Source organism: Perca fluviatilis, chromosome 4 (genome assembly GCF_010015445.1).
Source record: "Perca fluviatilis chromosome 4, GENO_Pfluv_1.0, whole genome shotgun sequence".
NCBI classification, from domain to species: Eukaryota; Metazoa; Chordata; class Actinopteri; order Perciformes; family Percidae; genus Perca; species Perca fluviatilis.
Window position 1 is genome coordinate 44,744,823 of NC_053115.1, and position 21,471 is coordinate 44,766,293.

The following is a 21,471-nucleotide window of genomic DNA, read 5'->3' on the forward strand; positions in this document are numbered from 1 at the left end:
AGCAATAACTAACTATGGACATGTTTTCATACAGACTGCAACTTTATTTAAAACTTCTTAAAACTGGAACAGATTTACACAGTGAGCACAGACAACATGGAGAAAACTGCTGCTCCAGGGGGCCATCTTGGCTGTCATCACTTCTTCTTGAACCTATTGGACAGAGCAGAGAGAGACAGGTAAACTCACCTGGAGCTGCTACTACAGAGTACGAGAGAGAGAGACACACACACACTCACCTTGAGCTGCCAGGACGCTTCCTGTCCATACCAGGACGCTTCCTGTCCATACCAGGACGCTTCCTGTCCATACCAGGACGCTTCCTGTCCATACCAAGACGCTTCCTGTCTTCGAAGGACGGTCTGTAGATAGACACACAGGTGTACAGTAAGACAGACAGACAGACAGACCGGTGTACAGTAAGAAAGACAGACAGACAGCTGTCTCACCCAGCTCTGTAGTGTTTCAGAGCTTTGTTGCTCGTGTTGGTCAGCTCTTTGTCGAACACAGACTTCTTCCCTCCTTTTCCTGCTTTCTGATTGGCTGCTGCAAAGACAAGTTTAATTCAATCACTTTCAGCAGTTTAATCTTTACTTTTAGCAATACTGATGTAGTATATCTGAGTACTGATATAGTATAGCTGAGTACTGATATAGTATAGCTGAGTACTGATGTAGTACAGTGGACATAAAAAGTCCATACACCCTGTTAAAATGCCAGGTTTTTGGGATGTAAAAAAAGAGACCAAGTTAAATCATGTCAGAACTTTAAAGTGCCCATATTATGAAAAAAATCACTTTTTCTGGGATTTGGGGTGTTCTTTTGTGTCTCTGGTGCTTCCACACACATACAAACTTTGAAAAAAATCCATCCATGCTGTTTTGAGTGAGATACGGTTTCTGAATGTGTCCTGCCTTCAGTCTCCTGGTGAGCTGTTCAAAATCGACTGTGTGACGTCACAGTCCGAAATGAGCTGGCTAACCACAACCGTTAGCTCGTTAGCATGCTAACCGTTAGCATTAGCATGCTAACGCTAATGCTAACGGTGCTACCGTACGTTCTCAATAGCAAAGCACCGGCTACAACACACACAAGTTCACCATAATCTACAAAAGAACTACACGTAATGCGCCCTCATTTAGAAGTCTCCCCGCTAATCCTGCCTTGTAACTGACCAAAGTTGGAGAAACAGGCTCTCTCTGTTTACTGTCTCTAGAGTTAGCTAGCTGACCTGATCTACATCTGAACTACGAGCAGGCGTAGGTGCAATCAAAGATAGTGAAGAAGAAGATGAAAAGAGGTCTCACTCTGTAGCTAAAACAGAAACCAGGTGAAAAGAGGATCTGCAGCAGTGAGAGAGAGCTGTGCAGTACAACAAAAATATGGTGTTTTTTGAAAATTAAACCATGTAAACCTATTCTGGTACAACCTTAAAATACAGTTATGAACCTGAAAATTAGCATAATATGGGCGCTTTAATGTGACCTATAACATGAACAATTTAATTGAAAAACAAACCAAAATCTTTGAGGGGGAAAAATAAAAAACTTACAATAACCTGGTTGCATAAGTGTGCACACCCTTAAACTAATACTTTGTTGAAGCACCGTTTGATTTTATTACAGCACTCAGTCTTTTTGGGTAGGAGTCTACTGCATAGCATATCTTGACGTGGCAATATTAGCCAATCTTCTCCAAATCTGCCAGATTGCGAGGACATCTCCTGTGCACAGCTTTCTTCAGATCACACCACAGACGTTCAACTGGATTCTGGTCTGGGCTCTGGCTGGGCCATTCCAAAACGGTAATCTTCTTCAGGTGAAGCCATGCTTTAGTGGATTTGGATGTGTGCTTTGGGTCGTTGTCGTGCTGAAAGGTGAAATTCCTCTTCATCTTTCTAACGGAAGCCTGAAGGTTTTGTGCCAAAATTTCCTGGTATTTGGAAATGTTCATAATTCCCTCCACCCTGACTAAGGCCTGACACACTGACTGCGTGGCGTGAGTGTGTCAGCTGTGTGGCGTGGCCGTTTTTATTTGGGCTCCCATGTTAACAGGTTAGAGCGTGCACACTGTCTGCATGACATGCACGTCTCAGGCGCGGCTCGAGGCGTGCCGAAAACGCGTTATGCTAGAAATAGGACCGACGCCTATTTTTCACACAACACGCAAGCGTGTTGGAAGAGTTTCCAGGCAAAATAGAATAGGAAAAGATGTTTATATACATTTAATAAATGACATTTTGATGTTTGAAAGTATCTAGGTTTTGACATAAATGTAGATATAAATGTAATTTATATTATAATAATAATAATAATATAATAATAATATTATAATTATAGATTTTCAAACATTGCACCTGTCACTACAGAAGGAAATGTTCTGTAACCTATTTTGCCAATAATAGTTCCGACATCGTCTTTGCTGTAATCAGATCAGTATATATTTGTTTATGTGAAACATACATGTATAAAGACAAGGCTAGCAGCCGCAGCGCCGCGTCAGACACCTTTCTGGTGTGTAAAGACATAGAAAACACCACGCAGCCGCCACGCAAGTGACACGCAACAGAAACGCCATGCAGCCAGTGTGTAGCTGGCGTAAGGTCCTGGTTCCAGCTGAAGAAAGGCAGTCCCAAAGCATGTGGGTATGTTCTTTGTTCTTTGGGTGATGTGTAGTTTCTGCGCCCAAGATAGTACCTTTTGGAATTATGGCCAAAAAATTCAACCTTGGAAAATTCCACAAGAGATTTTGACAGTGTGCCTACTACTTGGTGCATATCCGAATAACACTGGCTAACCGTAAATCTGCTGTTGGACATGTCCTGAAAAGAGAGGACAACATGGCCTACAGTAAAGAGTCTCCATGATAGGAGGAGTTTGTGTTTGGTTATTCAGAATTTTCTCTATCAGACCATAACACATTTTCCCACAGGTTTTTCGGAGACTTGATGTTTGTTTTTGCAAACTTCAGCCGGGCTTGGGTGGTTTTCTTTGTAAGAAAAGGCTTCGGTCTTGCTACCCTACCCCGTAGCCCATTCATATGAAGAATACAGGAGATTGATGTCACAAGTAGCACACAGCCAGTGCTTGCCAGAAATTCCTGCAGCTCCTTTAATGTTGCTGTAGGCTTCTTGGAAGCCTCCCTGACCATTTTTTTTCTCGTCTTTTCATCAGTTTTGGAGGGACGTCCAGTTCTTGGTAATGTCTCTGTTGTGCCATATTTTCGCCACTTGATGATGACCGTCTTCGCTGTGTTCCATGGTATATCTAATGCTTTGGAAATTTTTTTGTACCCTTCTCCTGACTGATATCTTTCAAGCTCTCTCTGGGGACCTTTTGCTTTGAGATGCAACTAAGAAAATGTCAGGAAAATCCTACTAGAACAGCTGAACTTTATTTGTGATTAATCAGAGTCACTTCAAATGATGGCAGGTGTGTAATGACTTCTATTTAACATGAGTTTGAATGTGATTGGTTAATTCAGAACACAGCCACATCCCCAGTTATAACAGGGTGTGCACACTTATGCAACCAGGCCATCGCAAGGTTTTTATTTTTTATTCCCCCGCCCCCTTGAAGATTTTCAATTTGTTTGTTTTTCAATTTAATTGGTCACATTAAAAGTGGAAAAAGACACAAAAACCTGGAATTTTAACAGGGGTGTGTGGACTTTTTATGTCCAGTGTATATCTGAGTACAGATGTAGTATATCTGAGTACTGATGTAGTATATCCGAGTAGTGATGTAGTATACAGTACAGTCCAAAAGTTTGGACACACCTTCTCATTCAATGCATTTCCTTTATTTTCATGACTATTTACATTGTAGATTCTCACTGAAGGCATCAAAACTATGAATGAACACATATGGAATTATGTACTTAACAAAAAAGTGTGAAATAACTGAAAACATGTCTTATATTTTAGATTCCTCAAAGTAGCCACCCTTTGCTTTTTTGATCACGCTGCAAACCCTTGGTGTTCTCTCAATGAGCTTCATGAGGTAGTCACCTGAAATGGTTTTCACTTCACAGGTGTGCCTTGTCAGGGTTAATTAGTGGAATTGTTTCCCTTATTAATGGGGTCGGGACCATCAGTTGTGTTGTGCAGAAGTCAGGTTGATACGCCGACAGCCCTATTGGACAACTGTTAGATATTATATATTATGGCAAGAACCAATCAGCTAAGTAAAGAGAAACGAGTGGCCATCATTACTTTAACAAATGAAGTCAGTCAGTCTGGAAAATTGAATTGAATGTGTCCCCAAGTGCAGTTGCAAAAACCATCAAGCGCTACAACTGGCTCACATGAGGACCGCCCCAGGAAAGGAAGACCAAGAGTCACCTCTGCTGCTGAGGATAAGTTCATCCGAGTCACCAGCCTCAGAAATCGCAAGTTAACAGCAGCTCAGATTAGAGACCAGATGAATGCCACACAGAGTTCTAGCAGCAGGCACATCTCTAGAACAACTGTTAGGAGGAGACTGCACGAATCAGGCCTTCATGGTCAAGTAGCTGCTAGGAAACCACTGCTAAGGACAGGCAACAAGCAGAAGAGATTTGTTTGGGCCAAGAAACACAAGGAATGGACATTAGACCAGTGGAAATCTGTGCTTTGGTCTGATAAGTCCAAATTTGAGATCTTTGGTTCCAACTGCCGTGTCTTTGTGCTACGCAGAAAAGGTGAACTGATGGATTCTACATGCCTGGTTCCCACCGTGAAGCATGGAGGAGGAGGTGTGATGGTGTGGGGGGGCTTTGCTGGTGACACTGTTGGGGATTTATTCAAAATTGAAGGCATACTGAACCAGCATGGCTACCACAGCATCCTGCAGCGACATGCCATCCCATCCGGTTTGTGTTTAGTTGGACCATACATCTTTTTTCACAACACGACAATGGCAAACACAACTCCAGGCTGTGTAAGGGCTATTTGACCAAGAAGGAGAGTGATGGAGTGCTGCGCCAGATGACCTGGCCTCCACAGTCACCGGACCTGAACCCAATCGAGATGGTTTGGGGTGAGCTGGACAGCAGAGAGAAGGCAAAAGGGCCAACAAGTGCTAAGCATCTCTGGGAACTCATTCAAGACTGTTGGAAAACCATTTCAGGTGACTACCTCTTGAAGCTCATTAAGAGAATGCCAAGAGTGTGCAACGCAGTAATCAGAGCAAAGGGTGGCTACTTTTGAAGAAACTAGAATATTTCAGTTATTTCAAACGTTTTTGTTAAGTACATAATTCCACATGTGTTCATTCATAGTTTTGATGCCTTCAGTGAGAATCTACAATGTAAATAGTCATGAAAATAAAGGAAACACATTGAATGAGAAGGTGTGTCCAAACTTTTGGCCTGTGCTGTATGTGTGTACAGTATTTCGGACCTTTGGTCGGCGCCTCGTCCTCCGGCATGGCTCTCGCTCTCTTCGGGCGTCTCTCTCTCTTGGCTGCTCGCTCAGCGAACATCTGAGCCTTCAAGATCTCAAATTGAGAGCGCTCCTCAGACTGACAGACAGACAGACAGACAGGCATCATTACACTAAACCTGAATCAACAGCTCCAACACAAAAACTTCTGATTCTTTCTAGTTTTTTTCTCTCCTCTGTGACAGTAAACTGAAGATCTTTGAGTTGTGGATAAAACACATTTGGAGACATTTGAGGACTTTTATCATTAACTGCTGCCTCAACCAAATTTCATAAAAATAACTGCACATTTATGAGCTGAACGCTTCAGTCACCTTCAGACCCAGCAGGTCACACAAACACACACTTCCTGGTCTTACCGTCAGATCCTTCTTCTTGCCGTCTTTCAGGAACTTTTGTCTCTTCTTCTTCCCTCTCAGAGCGAGATCAAACTCCTGCAGAGCCTTCGACACTGATGGAGAGAAACAAGAGTTCAAATATGCAGTCGTAGTAAAGTTACAGAGGAGTTCAGTTAACTGATGAAAACTCAGGGGCAACATGAAGAAAATCAAGTCGCCGCTTGCACCAAATGTTTGCTCTTGGGGATTGGTGTGTCTCTGTGAATTCTAGAGTGTGGTCTAGACCTACTCTATCTGTAAAGTGTCCTGAGATGACTCCTGTTATAGGATTTGATGCTAGAAATAAAACTGAATTAAATAGAGGAGTTACATATGTTGCCACACCTGCCTCTCTATTGTTTTAAATTGTGTGTATTTGTACTCACCGCGGCTCTGTTTTCTCTCCTGCTGAGTCTGAAACCAAACTCGCTGTGAGTCAGAGGAGGAGGCGGAGCCATCGAGGCGCTTCTGAGCCACACTCAACTACACACACCACACACACACACACACACACACGTTTAAAAGAAGCTAGTTAGCCTGACATGCTAACAGATCCTTCAGCAGTCTGAAATACCAGCATGGATATAACTGACCGCCAAAACAAACAATTAAATTGTTAATCGCAGATATTTGTAAAGCAAGACGGCTTTATCTCTACAGCACATTTCATCACCAAGGCGGTTCAAAGTGCTTTACATTAAACATTACAGAGCGGGTAAAAGTATAAAAAAAAAACAACCTTTGTTAACAAGAATATAAAAACAGCTAAAATAAGAAGACAGGTTTAAAATGCAAACTCCCGGCTGTTTTGGAAGAAGGAAATAAGGAGTGTAACAGGTGAAGCAGCTTTAAAAGTGAGTTTTCTTTAAATTCTGCATAGTAATTAGAGACTAGGTTAGATCAGTGTACCTTGGCCTCGGACGCAGCCAGCTCTCTCTCCTCTCTCTCCAGCTTCATCACAGCCTCCACGTCTTTCTCCAGCTTCGTGATCAGATCTCTGAACTTCAGGATCACGTCTGAGAGACAGGAAACAATCACTGCTGTTATCTGACGTTCATGGTCTCAATCGCTAGTTTCAAGTCTTCAATACAGCATTTAGTAAATTATACTCCCATTCATTTTAAAACAGACTGTCAATCAGGAGAGAGGCTTAGCAATGCTTAACCATGCCAACACTGGGGACATAAAAATAGACCTCAACTTGTTTTTGATTGATTGATTGATTTTATTTGCCCATTTCATTATAAAATACGATACAACTATGCACCATACATTAAACAAAACAAAGTCAGGATAACACAATAAAGCCCTGAGGCTTATTTCCATTGTGGTCCCTTGGGGGGGGGGGTGAGCAAGTGGCAGCAGGTCAAGCATCAATCATCACAAACCATACATATATTAAATAGACACGTAAAACAATATATTAATAAATCCTCATACTATGATTGGCATCTGAGCCATTTTTCAGTGCCTGCTTTAAACCTCCTAAACGTCTGACCATCTTTAGATTTCCTGGCAACCTGTTCCACAGGCTTGTTGCTACAAACAAAAAGGACTCCTTACCTAAATTACTCTTAAATCTAGGAGGTACAAAATCAGTAGAGCTTCCCCTGGTGGAGTGGCTGTGAACATCTCTTACTCTGTTAAAACAATTCATTAAATATTTGGGGACAACCCCATACACAGTCCTATGTACCATGCACAGGTGAATCTGAGAGACTCGATCTTCAACTTTTAACCACCCAATAGTCTCAAAATGAGAAGTATCAAGATGAGATCTCATGGGGAGGTTTAGAATAAGCCTCAAAGCTTTATTTTGAGCAGCCTATGTTTCAGATGCTGTAGGACACCATTATACCATGAGCAGCATGCATAGTCAAAATAAGGCTGAATTAGAGCACTTGCCAGAGTTAATATTGCGTTCTTGTCCAGAAACCTTGAGATTCTTGCCAAGAAACGTACGCTTTGATTTACTTTGGCAAGTACCTTTTGTGCTTGGCCCACTCCAGTCAAGTGGCAGTCCAGCACACAACCTAGGTAAGTAACCGAGTCCTTTACATTAATCTCATTATCTCCAACTAAAACCAGGGGATCTTTTCAGTTTTATCTTTGACCCAAAACAGTATGGCTTCCGTTTTCCCTAGGTGAAGCGATAGCCTATTGTCAGACATCCACCTGCTGACATTCAATAGTTCTACACTGAGAGTTCTTTCAACTATGTTCTTATCTTTATGAGAAACCAATAACGCATATAAAAAAAGTTCACATGAACATACAGACTTAAGGTCATTAATATATAGAAGGAAAAAAAGTGGACCCAAGACACTCCCTTGCGGGACCCAAGTCTATGCATAGTGGTTGAGACATTGTTCCCCCAATATCCACCACCTGCTTCCTATCCTTCAGATAAGACCTCAAACATCTGACTGCTAAGTCATTACAACCAATGGCTTTTAATTTGCGTACCAAAATGCCATGGTCAACGGTATCAAAAGGCCTTCTGTAGGTCTAACATGACCATACCACAAAAATGACCTTTATCTACCTCCCTCCTGATGTAGTCAGTTAGATACAGTAAACAAGTGTCAGTGGAATGTGACTTACGAAAGCCAGACTGGAACTCAGAGTAGATTGTGCGATACTAGATACTTGTCAATCTGTTCAAAAATAATCTTTTCAATTATCTGTGACAGACTACACAGAATTGAAACAGGTCTATAGTTTCCATGGTCTAATTTACTCCCTTTCTTATAAAGTAGAATCACTCTGGCAAGCTTAAAATAATTGGGGAAATGTCCTTGCTCTATAGACATGTTAATGATAGGAGTGATAAATGGGGTGATAACCTCAGCTAGAGGTAGGCCGATTAATCGGCCGATTTTTAGGCTTTTTTTTTTACATAATCGGCATCGGCCAATATCAAGCTGATTAATAGGCAGGCGCATCAGCGGGCAGCCTGGTGTTGTTGTTGTTGTGGAACACGTGTTCGACGCACGCTGCCCCTAGAGTCAATTACCAGCAGAGTGAGCAGACCTCATCCAGTGCCTAAGGAAGGAGCTGTTCCTCGGAGAAAACGGTAAGGATTAAATTCTTATAAGTCGTATATATTTAATGAAAAACGTATGACATGTTACTGCCAACTTCGAGAAAAAACATGAACGGGCGACATGACGTTCGGCTACTTTGGATATTGATAGCTGTCGTGTCATGCTGTCATGTCACAATAATTAAGCTAGAATATTGCAATCACAGACAGTGGATCTGAGACTTTTATTATTTGTTCTGTTTGTGTGTCTATATTTGAGAGGGTTGTCAACTCAATACAGAGAAAGACGTTGTAGTTAAAAGAGACCACCGCACCATAGGCTAGTGAAGGACTGGCTTTGCGTTGCTAGCGTCGTTGCTAGGGTTGGTACAGAGTAGACCCGGTGCTAATATGGCACCTGTGCCTTAACGACCCGTATCTACCGGACCGAATAGCAACGCGGATTTCTGTACCTCATTTCGGCGCCACTGATATGCCTGCGTTGCTCTCTGATGCTCCAAAAATGAATGTTAGAATAACAGAAACATCGCAGCATGTGACGCTAGTTAACATTACACTCGTCAGCAGCTAACGTTAGCCTACCGCTAGCTAGCAGATGGATTAAACACGATTAAAATGCTGACAGCTAAACGGTGTAAAGTGTGATTTATTTCACTGTATAGGATCCAACAGCAGTATGTTAAGCAGTGTGCTGCTGCCATTGTTTAGCTACTTGTCTGAAGAACACAGACGGTGCGTCGCGGTGCATTCAAAGTTGTTGTAAAATACCCTTTTGCCATGGTGGTTGTTTTTGTTATTCAACAGCAATTTACTAGTGAAATACGTTATTGTTATAAGTTATAGTTATTACATTATTATTAAATCATTTAATTTTGACCATATGGCCTAAAGTTGTTTCCCCCCCTTCATTAGGTTTTGTCCATTTGGTTTTGTCTGTCAACAAACAAAACAAACCAAAAATACATGTTTCAGGACAGTTTTTGGGAAGATGATAGAAACTTTTTAGCCTTGTATCACTTACAATGCACTGAATTATTAGCTGATTTATAAAACAAATGTTAGATTTTATATCTATACCTATATCTATAAAATGACTTGAAGAAGATACTATACAAAAATACTAACTTAACCTTGTATTTTCCCCTTTTTTAGTCATTAAGTCTGATGGCTGAAAAGAAAACCACCCCCTTATGGCAGCGCTTCACCCAGCCAACACCAAAACAAAGAAATGCTGCTGGTTGCTACTGTGTGTCAGCACTACTATTGTTAAAATGGTCAATTTATTGTTCTCAGCTGTTTGATAAATGCTGCTAAGTGCACTAAACTTTATCTTTTAATTGGAAAGTTTATTCGACAAAGGAAAATTCTCTCTTTCTTTTTCTTTCTTCTTACCCGTTTTGTTTATTTATACAATATATGTTTTTACATTATACAGGTTTAATGTAAGTCTACAAGTGCAGATTGGTGTTCAAGTGTTCAATAAATATTTTTGTTGAGAAATTTTGTGTAGTACTTAAATTTTATCTTTCAAATAGAGGTTAAAAACAAGCAAATATCGACCAAAAATTAATCGGCAGCATATGTCGGCCATCGGCCGACCCTGATTTCAAAAGATCGGCATCGGCCTGAGAAAACCCATATCGGTCGACCTCTAACCTCAGCAGCATCTCTTAAGAATCTAGAAGTTGTTAAAGCCAGTGGCTTTCGAGCTATTTAAATTTTTAAGCTTCTCTTGCCAAAAGCCATCTGCTTTAACCTCTTGCTGAGAATAAAAGTCAAGGATGTAACTTTCACCGTACTGCCCTGACTGCTCAGGTAGCTTTTCCACCAGTTTACTAGCAACTGATGAGAAGTAGTTGTTAAAACTATCTGCCACGGTCACCTTTTCTGCTGTAACTTTATTCCCCAGATCAAGAGTTATGTTACTGGTTTTTGTTTTCAACCTGTTGCTGTAGCCAAGCTGCTTGAGGGACTTCCATAATTTACGTGAATCCTTTCTATATTCCACAATTTTCTCATTGAAATAGGCCTTCATCTTAAACTTTGACCCTCTCACTGTGTGTTTTCACTTCAGCAAAGTTCACTGGAACATGTTGATAACCTAAGGGAACGTCTGCAGATGTTCTGTTCAGCCATACATGCAGATGAATGTCTCCAGTACCCGGAGGTCTGTGCTTATCCGCCTGTAAATCTCCCGTTTGATGACTCGCTTCAGAAGGGTTGAAATCTTTCCCTCTTTAGCGTTTAGCTTAGCACGGCACCATGAAACCATAAACAGACATGTCATCCTCCCCAGCTCTGCCCTCTCCACCAAATATGGATGGATATAATAACACCTCTTGCTCCAAAAAAAACCAAGATGGCGACAGCCAAAATGTAAAAACTCTGTCTGTCTGTCTGTCTGTCTGTCTGTTAATTACCTGGCGGCAGGACACGAGCCTTCACGCTGCTCTTGGCTGACCTCACCACCTCCTTCAGCATCCTCCTCTCCGTCTCTCCAACCAAAGACACCGAACGCCCGGAGCGACCGGCTCTCGCCGTACGGCCAACACGATGGACGTAGTGCTTCACCGTGGACGGCATGGTGAAGTTTATCACCTGAGACACAGACAGGGAGGGAGGGAAAGAGACAGGGGGAGAGAGGCAGACAGACAGTAAATCCACAGTAATTTAATTTGTTGTACAGCAACTACAAAGATAACTAAAGGAACTGAAGAAACTAAAGTAAAGTCTGAGGAACTCTCACCGTTTTGACTCCGTCAATGTCCAGACCTCTGGCCGCTACGTCTGTCGCCACCAAGATATCAATCTGATCGTCCTTAAAACGCCTGAGAACGCAGAGAACAACGAGGGTAAATGCATATTACACACAGTTATTGTCTCTGGTTCTGTGTACCTGAGGTTCTCCAGTCTCTGGTTCTCTATGTGTACCTGCGGCTCTCTAGTCTCTGGTTCGGTGTACCTGAGGTTCACCAGTCTCTGGTTCGGTGTACCTGAGGTTCACCAGTCTCTGGTTCTGTGTACCTGAGGTTCACCAGTCTCTGGTTCTGTGTACCTGATATTCTCCAGTCTCTGGTTCTGTGTACCTGATGTTCTCCAGTCTCTGGTTCTGTGTACCTGAGGTTCACCAGTCTCTGGTTCTGTGTACCTGATATTCTCCAGTCTCTGGTTCTGTGTAACTGAGGTTCTCCAGTCTCTGGTTCTGTATGTGTACCTGCAGCTCTCTAGTCTGTGGTTCTGTGTGTACCTGAGGTTCTCCAGTCTCTGGTTCTCTATGTGTACCTGCAGTTCTCCAATCTCTGGTTCTCTATGTGTATCTGAGGTTCACCAGCCTCTGGTTCTGTGTGTGTGTACCTGAGGTTCTCTAGTCTCTGTTTCTCTGTGTGTACCTGATGTTATCCAGTCTCTGGTTCTCTATGTGTACCTGAGGTTCTCCAGTCTCTGGTTCTCTGTGTGTACCTGAGGTTTTCCAGTCTCTGGTTCTGTGTACCTAAGGTTTTCCAATCTCTGGTTCTGTGTACCTGATGTTCTCCAGTCTCTGGTTCTGTGTACCTAAGGTTCTCCAGTATCTGGTTCTCTGTGTGTGTGTACCTGATGTTCTCCAGTCTCTGGTTCTGTGTGTGTGTACCTGAGGTTCTCCAGTCTCTGGTTCTGTGTGTGTGTGTACCTGAGGTTCACCAGTCTCTGGTTCTGTGTGTGTGTACCTGAGGTTCTCCAGTCTCTGGTTCTGTGTACCTGAGGTTCTCCAGTCTCTGGTTCTGTGTGTGTACCTGAGGTTCTCTAGTCTCTAGTTCTCTGTGTGTACCTGATGTTATCCAGTCTCTGGTTCTCTATGTGTACCTGCAGTTCTCCAGTCTCTGGTTCTCTATGTGTACCTGAGGTTCTCCAGTCTCTGGTTATGTGTACCTGATGTTCTCCAGTCTCTAGTTCTGTGTACCTAAGGTTCTCCAGTCTCTGGTTCTGTGTGTGTGTACCTGAGGTTCACCAGTCCCTGGTTCTGTGTACCTGATGTTCTCCAGTCTCTGGTTCTGTTTGTGTGTGTGTACCTGAGGTTCTCTAGTCTCTGGTTCTCTGTGTGTACCTGATGTAATCCAGTCTCTGGTTCTCTATGTGTACCTGAGGTTCTCCGGTCTCTGGTTCTCTGTGTGTACCTGAGGTTTTCCAGTCTCTGGTTCTGTGTACCTAAGGTTTTCCAATCTCTGGTTCTGTGTACCTGATGTTCTCCAGTCTCTGGTTCTGTGTACCTAAGGTTCTCCAGTATCTGGTTCTGTTTGTGTGTACCCGAGGTTCTCCAGTCTATGGTTCTGTGTGTACCTGAGGTTCTCCAGTCTCTGGTTCTGTGTACCTTAGGTTCTCCAGTATCTGGTTCTGTGTGTACCTGAGGTTCTCCAGTCTCTGGTTCTGTGTTTGTGTAACTGAGGTTCTCCAGTATCTGGTTCTGTGTACCTGAGGTTCTCCAGTCCTGTGTTTGTGTAACTGAGGTTCTCCAGACTCTGGTTCTGTGTGTGTGTACCTAAGGTTCTCCAGTCTCTGGTTCTGTGTGTGTACCCAAGGTTCTCCAGTCTCTGGTTCTGTGTCTGTGTGTACCTGAGGTTCTCTAGTCTCTGGTTCTCTGTGTGTACCTGAGGTTCTCCAGTCTCTGGTTCTGTGTGTGTGTGTGTACCTGAGGTTCACCAGTCTCTGGTTCTGTCTGAGTACCTAAGGTTCTCCAGTCTATGGTTCTGTGTGTGTGCCTGAGGTTCTCCAGTCTCTGGTTCTGTGTGTGTGTACCTGAGGTTTTCCAGTCTCTGGTTCTGTGTGTACCTGATGTTTCCAGTCTCTGGTTCTGTGTGTGTCTACCTGAGGTTCTCCAGTCTCTGGGTCTGTGTGTGTGTGTACCTGAGGTTCTCTAATCTCTGGTTCTGTGTTTGTGTACCTGAGGTTCTCCAGTCTCTGGTTCTGTGTGTGTACTTGAGGTTCTCCAGTCTCTGGTTCTGTGTGTGTGTGTACCTGAGGTTCTCCAGTCTCTGGGTCTGTGTGTGTGTGTGTACCTGAGGTTCTCCAGTCTCTGGGTCTGTGTGTGTGTGTGTACCTGAGGTTCTCCAGTCTTTGGTTCTGGCTCAGTTCTCCGTGCAGTTCTCCGACCTTCAGCCCCAGCAGTCCTAGTAGGATGTGCAGTCTGTGAGCCTGTTTCCTCGTCTGAGTGAAACACATCACGTGATCCTGAAAGGTCCGTGTCAGCAGCGCTAGAACACACGAAAGTTAGTGTTCGGGGAGGGGGGCGGCTTTAGCAACATCATTAGTACTGTTATGGTATATGTATCTGTCCTGAACTGTTTCAGTACAGGACGATCGGTACAGTGTGACCCAAACACAAAAAGTCTGTATCACACACTTAATGTTTCTCACACACACACACAGACACATCACACACTTAATGTTTCACACACAATATGTACGATATGCAGTGCTTTCCTCAAAAACAACATAGATTAGAGCTGTAACGGTACGTGTATTCTTCCCAAACCGTTTTGGTTCAGGTCATTCTGTTCTCCCTGTGACCCAAACACGTCAACAAAGTCTGTTATGTCGACTACTCGCACACAGGCAATATAAATTCTGTAGTGCGAGTTTTACTCTGAAAGTTCTGGCAGTGCACTAGTTGTTGTGTATCAGCTGTAGCATGAAGCTAGTTAGCTTAGCCCAGTTAGCTGCGTTGGTCGAGTTTCAAACGGTCTGCCAACATTGTTCAGCTGAAGTTGAGTCTGTCTGTGGAAACACTTTAAACATTTAATTTATGACAGCATTCCTCGAATGTGTCGATTACAACGAAACAAAAACTGACTGGAAGGTGAGTCCTTCTCCCCGAAAGACCAGACAAAGTACTAATGCTATATATCACACAGAGACAAAGTAATAACTAGTGCAGTATTCTCAGTAATACTACATGATTATTATATTATTCTCAGTACTACTACATGATTAGAACTGCAGTATTCTCAGTACTACAACATGATTATTATATTATTCTCAGTACTACTACATGATTATTATAGTATTATAAGTACCTACCGGCCACCACAGCCTCTCTGTCTCCTTCTCGGTTCTGTCGGATTCTGACGAACTCTTGTCTCAGAAACGGAGCGACGTCAGTGTTGCTGTTAACGAAGATCCTGACTGGCTGCTTCAACGACACTGCCGCCAGTTCCTTCACCTGGAGACACAGGTCACATGACACACTGAAAGTGCTGGAGACACAGGTCACATAGTCTGGATCAACAGAAGAACATTTTCCTTCTTCCTTCCTCTTTCTGTGTGTTTCTGTTCTCAATCCTCGGTCTCTTGGGGAAACAATAACAACCTTCATGGTGCTTCTCTACATGCTGAAAAAGGTTTCCTCTCTAACTGGGAGGTTTTTTAAAGAATATGTTAGATCATTTCCTCTCTAACTGGTAGGATTTATAAAGAATATGTTTAGATCATTTCCTCTCTAACTGGGAGGTTTATAAAGAATATGTTTAGATCATTTCCTCTCTAACTGGGAGGTTTATAAAGAATATGTTTAGATCATTTCCTCTCTAACTGTGAGGTTTTATAAAGAATATGTTAGATCATTTCCTCTCTAACTGGGAGGTTTTATAAAGAATATGTTAGATCATTTCCTCTCTAACTGGGAGGTTTTATAAAGAATATGTTAGATCATCTCCTCTCTAACTGGGAGGTTTTATAAAGAATATGTTAGATCATTTCCTCTCTAACTGGGAGGTTTTTTATAAAGAATATGTTAGATCATCTCCTCTCTAACTGGGAGGTTTTATAAAGAATATGTTTAGATAATTTCCTCTCTAACTGGGAGGTTTTGGGACTGATTGGTGGGATTTCTGTGGACGAAGTCCACACGGAGATACACTGGTATTAGCTAATGAGGTTTAACCATGTATCAGCTCATTTAAATAGCTCACGTTACTGGATTGTGTCAACAGTTAACTTTATTTAATATTGTATGTGGAGTTTTCTTTTGGGGGGTGAAAATGTTCCACTGAAACCAGTTCCTTCCTGAGACTATTTGGCAGAGCCACCGTCGCTGGGTCTGGAGCTTAGAGCCGCCCAAGACCGTTGGGATTGGGTTAAAGAAATGTAAACAACCTAGAAAGTTTATTCTAGTCTATTCATCTGTGAAGATAGAGCTGGACATGAGAAAGTACAGGTCACATGATACTCACCTCCTCCGTCATGGTGGCAGAGAACAACATTGTCTGTCTGTTGTAGGAACACAACCGGATGATCTCCTTCATCTGCTCCTCAAAGTACTCGTCCAGCATCCTGACACACACAGAATAAAACGCTGAGTCGTGGTTTCAGACGGAGTTTACCGGTGCCGATGTGTTGCTCTGTTGCTGCAGGCGTTTACCGGTCGGCCTCGTCCAGGATCAGGATCTCGATGTGACTCAGCTCAAAGCTCGGCGTGTTGTGAAGGTGATCAATCAGCCGACCCGGCGTAGCTACCAGAACATCCGGCCCCGCCCTCAACGCAGCCTCCTGAGACTTCAGGTCCAACCCGCCTGGACACAAACACACACTTTAGTCTAGGACCAAGATACTCCGACAGGCGGACGTCTACACAGACCATCCACAGGCCAGAATCTACGACTAGTCGGAACTACAACGATTATCTTCACTGTGGATTAATGTGTGGATGATTGTCTGGATGAGTTGTTGGGTCTCTAAAATGTGGATCAGTGTTCCCCAAAGCCCAGGATGACCTCCTCAAATGTCTTGTTTTGTCCACAACTCAAAAGATATTTGAGTTTACTGTCCCAGAGGAGAGAAGACACTAGAACATATTCACATTTAACAAGCTGACATTTTTTACATAAAAACGAGCGGGTCAGTAAACGGGAAACAGGAAGTGTTCGTACCAACAGCCAGGCAGGTGGTGATGGAGGTGAACTGGGCCAGCTGGCGGGCCACAGAGTGAACCTGGATCCCCAACTCTCTGGTGGGAACCAGGATCAGAACCCGGGTCACCTGGGTGGTCCGGGGCTTATAAACCAAACGCTCCAACACCGGCAGCATGAACGCTGCCGTCTTCCCTGAAGAAGAAAGATTTTATAATTTATTATATATAAATAATAACATATATATTATAAATATTTTAACTGGTTCAGATAGATCTGCAGGATAAAGGGGAAAATATGTGATAACGTTGTTTAATATCTTGATACCGATATAACTTAAACAGATATTGAAGAGTTCTGCTGCTTTCAGTGTTCTGATTAAATACAACAAACTGCTTGTTGAGTTTAAAACTAATGAAAGGAAATCATTTCCAACTTTCTGGGGTATTGCCTTAACCTGAAAATATTCTCTTCCCCCCCCCAGAGGGTTACCTGTAACCCCCTGACCTAACCTGTCCTAGTAGCAGGAATAATATATTCTGTTTTTCAGAGGGTTACCTGTCCCAGTAGCAGCGCAGGCGCACAGGTCTCGGCCCAGCAGGCCGACAGGAACACACGCCTTCTGGATCGGAGTCGGCAGTTTGAAGCCCAGAGCAGTGATGGCCTAACAGGACGTTAACACAGACAACAGGAAGTTAACACAGACTCGATACACGTTTTGGCTAACGTTTTATTAGCCTGGAAATCCAGACCCAAATCCGAAAGATTAAGGGTCTGGCATTGAGTAATTAGGTTAGGGTTAGGTGCCTTGAAGGCAGCGGTCGCAGCACTGCCTGGAAGGAGCAGTTGGGGGCAAAAAACTCCATTGAGCTGGTAGAAAGGCTGAATCTCATTTCTCATCTTTCCCCTTCCCCATACCCCTTCCCCTTACCCCTAGCCCCTCGAAACCAAGTGGTAAAGGGTAGGGGTGAAAAAATACCCATATGAAATGAGACGCCACTTGGTTACATCATCATACATACTTAGGTCTGTTTGCAATAAATATTTCTATACACACTGCATGGTGTGTTGTTCTGTTTCAGTTATCACTGTTTTGAATGTCATGGATGTTCAGAAACACTTTTTTTAACAAAAAGCTATCTTTATTTCCCAAAAAAGAAAACATAACAGGCCAACATAACAGGCAAAAACATTACATAAAAATATTATATTACAGAACCATTATCACCTATTAGAACCATAACTTACATGTCACACACATAAAAAAGGCACTCAAATGTATAAAATAAAAAAAGGACACACAAGACCACAAACAAACTAAAAACTAAGAACAGCTATTCTGAAATTCCAGACCAGTCTGATGCCTGTTGGCCAGTAACCCTTCCCTCCAGACCTGTGTGTGTGTGTGTGTGTGTGTGTGTATGTATGTATGCATGCATGTATGCATGTATGCATGTATGTATATATGTATAATACATGCATAATACCTAGAGAGTTGCATGGTTTTATGTTGGTTAGCCTAATAACTAGTTTGATTTGCATTGAGAGATGATTTTATGGAAAGTACCCCATGCCACTCTCTAGGTATGGTGAAGGGTATGTGATGATGTGGGATTATGGTGAAGGGTATGTGATGATGTGGGGCTATTTTAATTCCAAAGGCCAAGGGAACTTTATCAGGATGCATAGTATCCTGGATCCATGAAATAACTGGCCTTTAAAAATAAACATCTGCCTGCCTCTATGGGAATCTAACATAGGGGTGTAGTGACTTTAGTTACCAGTGGTTTAGACATTAATGGCTGTGTGTTGAGTTATTTTGAGGGGACAGCACATTTACACTGTTATACAAGCTGGACACTTAATACTTTACATTGGAGCAACGTGTCATTTCTTCAGTGTTGTCCCATTAAAAGATATAACACACACACACACACACACACACACACACACATATTAAGAGTTTACCTTGAGCAGCGGGCGGGACAGGTTCATGTCGTCAAAGGTCAGCTGATCGTCGAACTGAGACGCGTCGGCATAGAACGAGTCCGGAGCCTGAAAACACACACACAGCCGTTACCATGGTGACCCAGCGCACACACACAGCTGTTACCACGGTGACCAGGTACTCTTCCTCACCTCCTCTCCCCCCTTCCTCTTCCTCCCGCGGCGTTCTTTGTCTCTCAACGTGTCTGACAGGAAACAGGAAGAAGAAGAAGAAGAAGAATTGTTAATGCAGTTGGTTCTGTTGGGCTGAAATATATCTGAATCTAATTAACAAAATGTTTCTGCTTCCTCTGTTGACTCACCCGATTTGGTCAGAATCTCTTCATCATCTGAATCAAACTCGTCTTCATCGTCCTGCTCATCATCATCATCATCATCATCATCATCATCATCATCATCTTCCTCTCCTGCCGCCGGCTTAACATCCTCCTCCTGGTTCTCCGGGTTCTCCTGGTTCTCCTCAGCACATCTCTCCTGCCGATCAGAACGTATTAAAACACAGGAAGTGGAACCTGAGCAGACAGGAAGTAGAAATGTTACAGCGGCCTCACCTCGGCTTTCCTCTTCTTCCTGATCTTCTCGATCTTCTGATCTAGAGTCGTCGCCGTCCTCTGAAAACACACCAGCAGTTACTGTCACTGTTCAGAGTACTAGTAAAACTAGAGAAGAAGAGGAGACAGGGTAGGCTCCTCCACTCCTATAAAACTAGAGAAGAAGAGGAGACAGGGTAGGCTCCACTCCTATAAAACTAGAGAAGAAGAGGAGACAGGGTCCTAGAACTTATTTTAGGTCCACTAATGGTTGCAGCCCTAGCTGTCTGTAAGTCCACTACTCTAAACCTTTCTGTGGGAAATGTGCTACAAATCCTTTGAGTCCCATTTTTAGCGTTTAAAACGAGAACTGGAGACTCCAACCCGACTGTACCGACACAGAGGGGCTTTCTGTAGGGTTCTGTAAGGTTCTGTAAGGTTCTGCAGGGTTCTGCAGGGTGGTACCTTGTTCTTGAGCTGCTTCATGACGTCAGCCATCACCCAGTCGTCATCGGTCGGTCCGTCTCTCTCTCCAAAATCGAAGTCAGCGTTGAAGTCCTTCGCCCCGCGACTCCCCAACTTCTTCTTCCTGTTCAGGACGATCGGCTCATCCTGACACACACACACACACACACACACACACACACACACACACACACACACACACACACACACACACACACACACACACACACACACACACACACACACACACACACACACACACACACACACAAGTTTGGTTTGAAATGAGCTTGGGACAGAGACGCATTTGGAAGTGCATTTCCAGAAGTGCTGGGTACAATGATATTCATTTTTCACTTCTCTTTTGCACAGGTCATGTTTTGAAAGACGCTGTCCTGTAGATTACTAATGTAAATTAATAAAAATGTATTCAAAAATGTGGTGATGTCCGACACGTTTTAAGAAGAAGAAGCCTTAAGTTTTAAAAAACCATTAGACCGGTATATTCTAAAACGCTTAATGTGGTTTAATGCAGGGTGCGAACTACGCAAGCAGCAAGGCGTGGTGGCGCTGCGGTGCAAATTCAACTCATGTTTAGGACATGTTAATTTAAAGGGTCGCAGAAAAAAATATAAACATTGGAGGCCATTAATCGGCGCGCAAAGTCCTTGAAATCCATTCTGCAGTATGCGTCATATAGCCATGGTAAAAAGAAAACAAGGCAGTTATTTCGGTTTTACTAAGAAATAGTGTAGCGATGACGTTAATAGCACGACCAATTAACCTGCTGCAATGTTATTAGCACACCTCCAATCGGGGTGACAACCGAAATCGACGCCTATGCGCGCGCGCACACACACACACACACACACACACACACACACACACACACACACACACACACACACACACACACACGAATATACAGAACCCTCCCCTCGCTGCATACTTTTTTTGTATGTAAATAAAAGTTATTGTGCGACAGATTAGTGTCAAATAAAACTATTTAAATACTTTTGGATCACTGACGTCAGCAGATAAACGTAATACTGATCCGCTGGATGTGACTCAATATCATAAAATGTAAAGTTCTATCCATCTTATATCTTTTAATTTGGTTGGCTAAGTTAATGCTAAATACTAAATCTAAAGTTAAACGTGTCAACTGATTTTCAATATTAATATCCATTTAATCCCTGCCATTCTTTATAACTGTATGGATCAGACAGCGGTGAATCTGCTGTTTTCCTGCCCGGCTCTGGTTCCCCTGCAGCCGCCTGGCAGAGCCGTTTCTCCGGGGGAGAGTTGCGGTCGTGTGACCGGGCTCCGGAGCAGTTTCTCCGGGGAGAGTTGCGTCCGTGTGACCGGGCTCCGGAGCCGTTTCTCCGGGGAGAGTTGCGGTCGTGTGACCGGGCTCCGGACCCGTTTCTCCGGGGAGAGTTGCGGCCGTGTGCCCGGGCTCCGGAGCAGTTTCTCCGGGCAGAGTTGCGGCCGTGTGACGGGGCTGACTCACCTCCTGCTCGGACTCGGTGTCGGGTTCCTCCGGACTCTGGTCCTCGTCCCGGAGGGTCCCGATCAGACCCAGCTGCTGCAACATCGCGGACTGCTTCTAAACGGGTCTAAACAGCTTCTAGTTCTGTTTACTTCTCTGGCGTTTTCTCTCCACACAAACACACGTGTGTTGACGGAAACAGGAAGTGTTAGCGGTGTGTTTCCGGTTCACGGAGCTTGTTATCGGCGGAAGGCT

General features: G+C 43.4%; 1 protein-coding gene across 1 annotated transcript; it reads right to left on the reverse strand.

Annotated features, from left to right (window-relative positions):
• Positions 1 to 23: 23 nt before the first annotated feature.
• Positions 24 to 21,434, reverse strand: ddx27 (DEAD (Asp-Glu-Ala-Asp) box polypeptide 27). The gene is made up of 21 exons (XM_039797492.1): positions 21,238 to 21,434; positions 19,725 to 19,871; positions 19,281 to 19,340; positions 19,032 to 19,203; positions 18,862 to 18,914; positions 18,691 to 18,777; positions 17,281 to 17,386; positions 16,744 to 16,917; positions 16,236 to 16,386; positions 16,048 to 16,147; positions 14,897 to 15,038; positions 13,917 to 14,070; positions 11,592 to 11,673; positions 11,266 to 11,443; positions 6,709 to 6,815; positions 6,186 to 6,282; positions 5,782 to 5,873; positions 5,381 to 5,501; positions 450 to 546; positions 240 to 362; positions 24 to 153 (listed from the first exon to the last, which is right to left on the reverse strand). Exons 1-21 carry the CDS (start codon positions 21,319 to 21,321, stop codon positions 138 to 140), a joined length of 2,343 nt encoding a protein of 780 aa, XP_039653426.1. The 5' UTR covers positions 21,322 to 21,434; the 3' UTR covers positions 24 to 137.
• Positions 21,435 to 21,471: the final 37 nt, after the last annotated feature.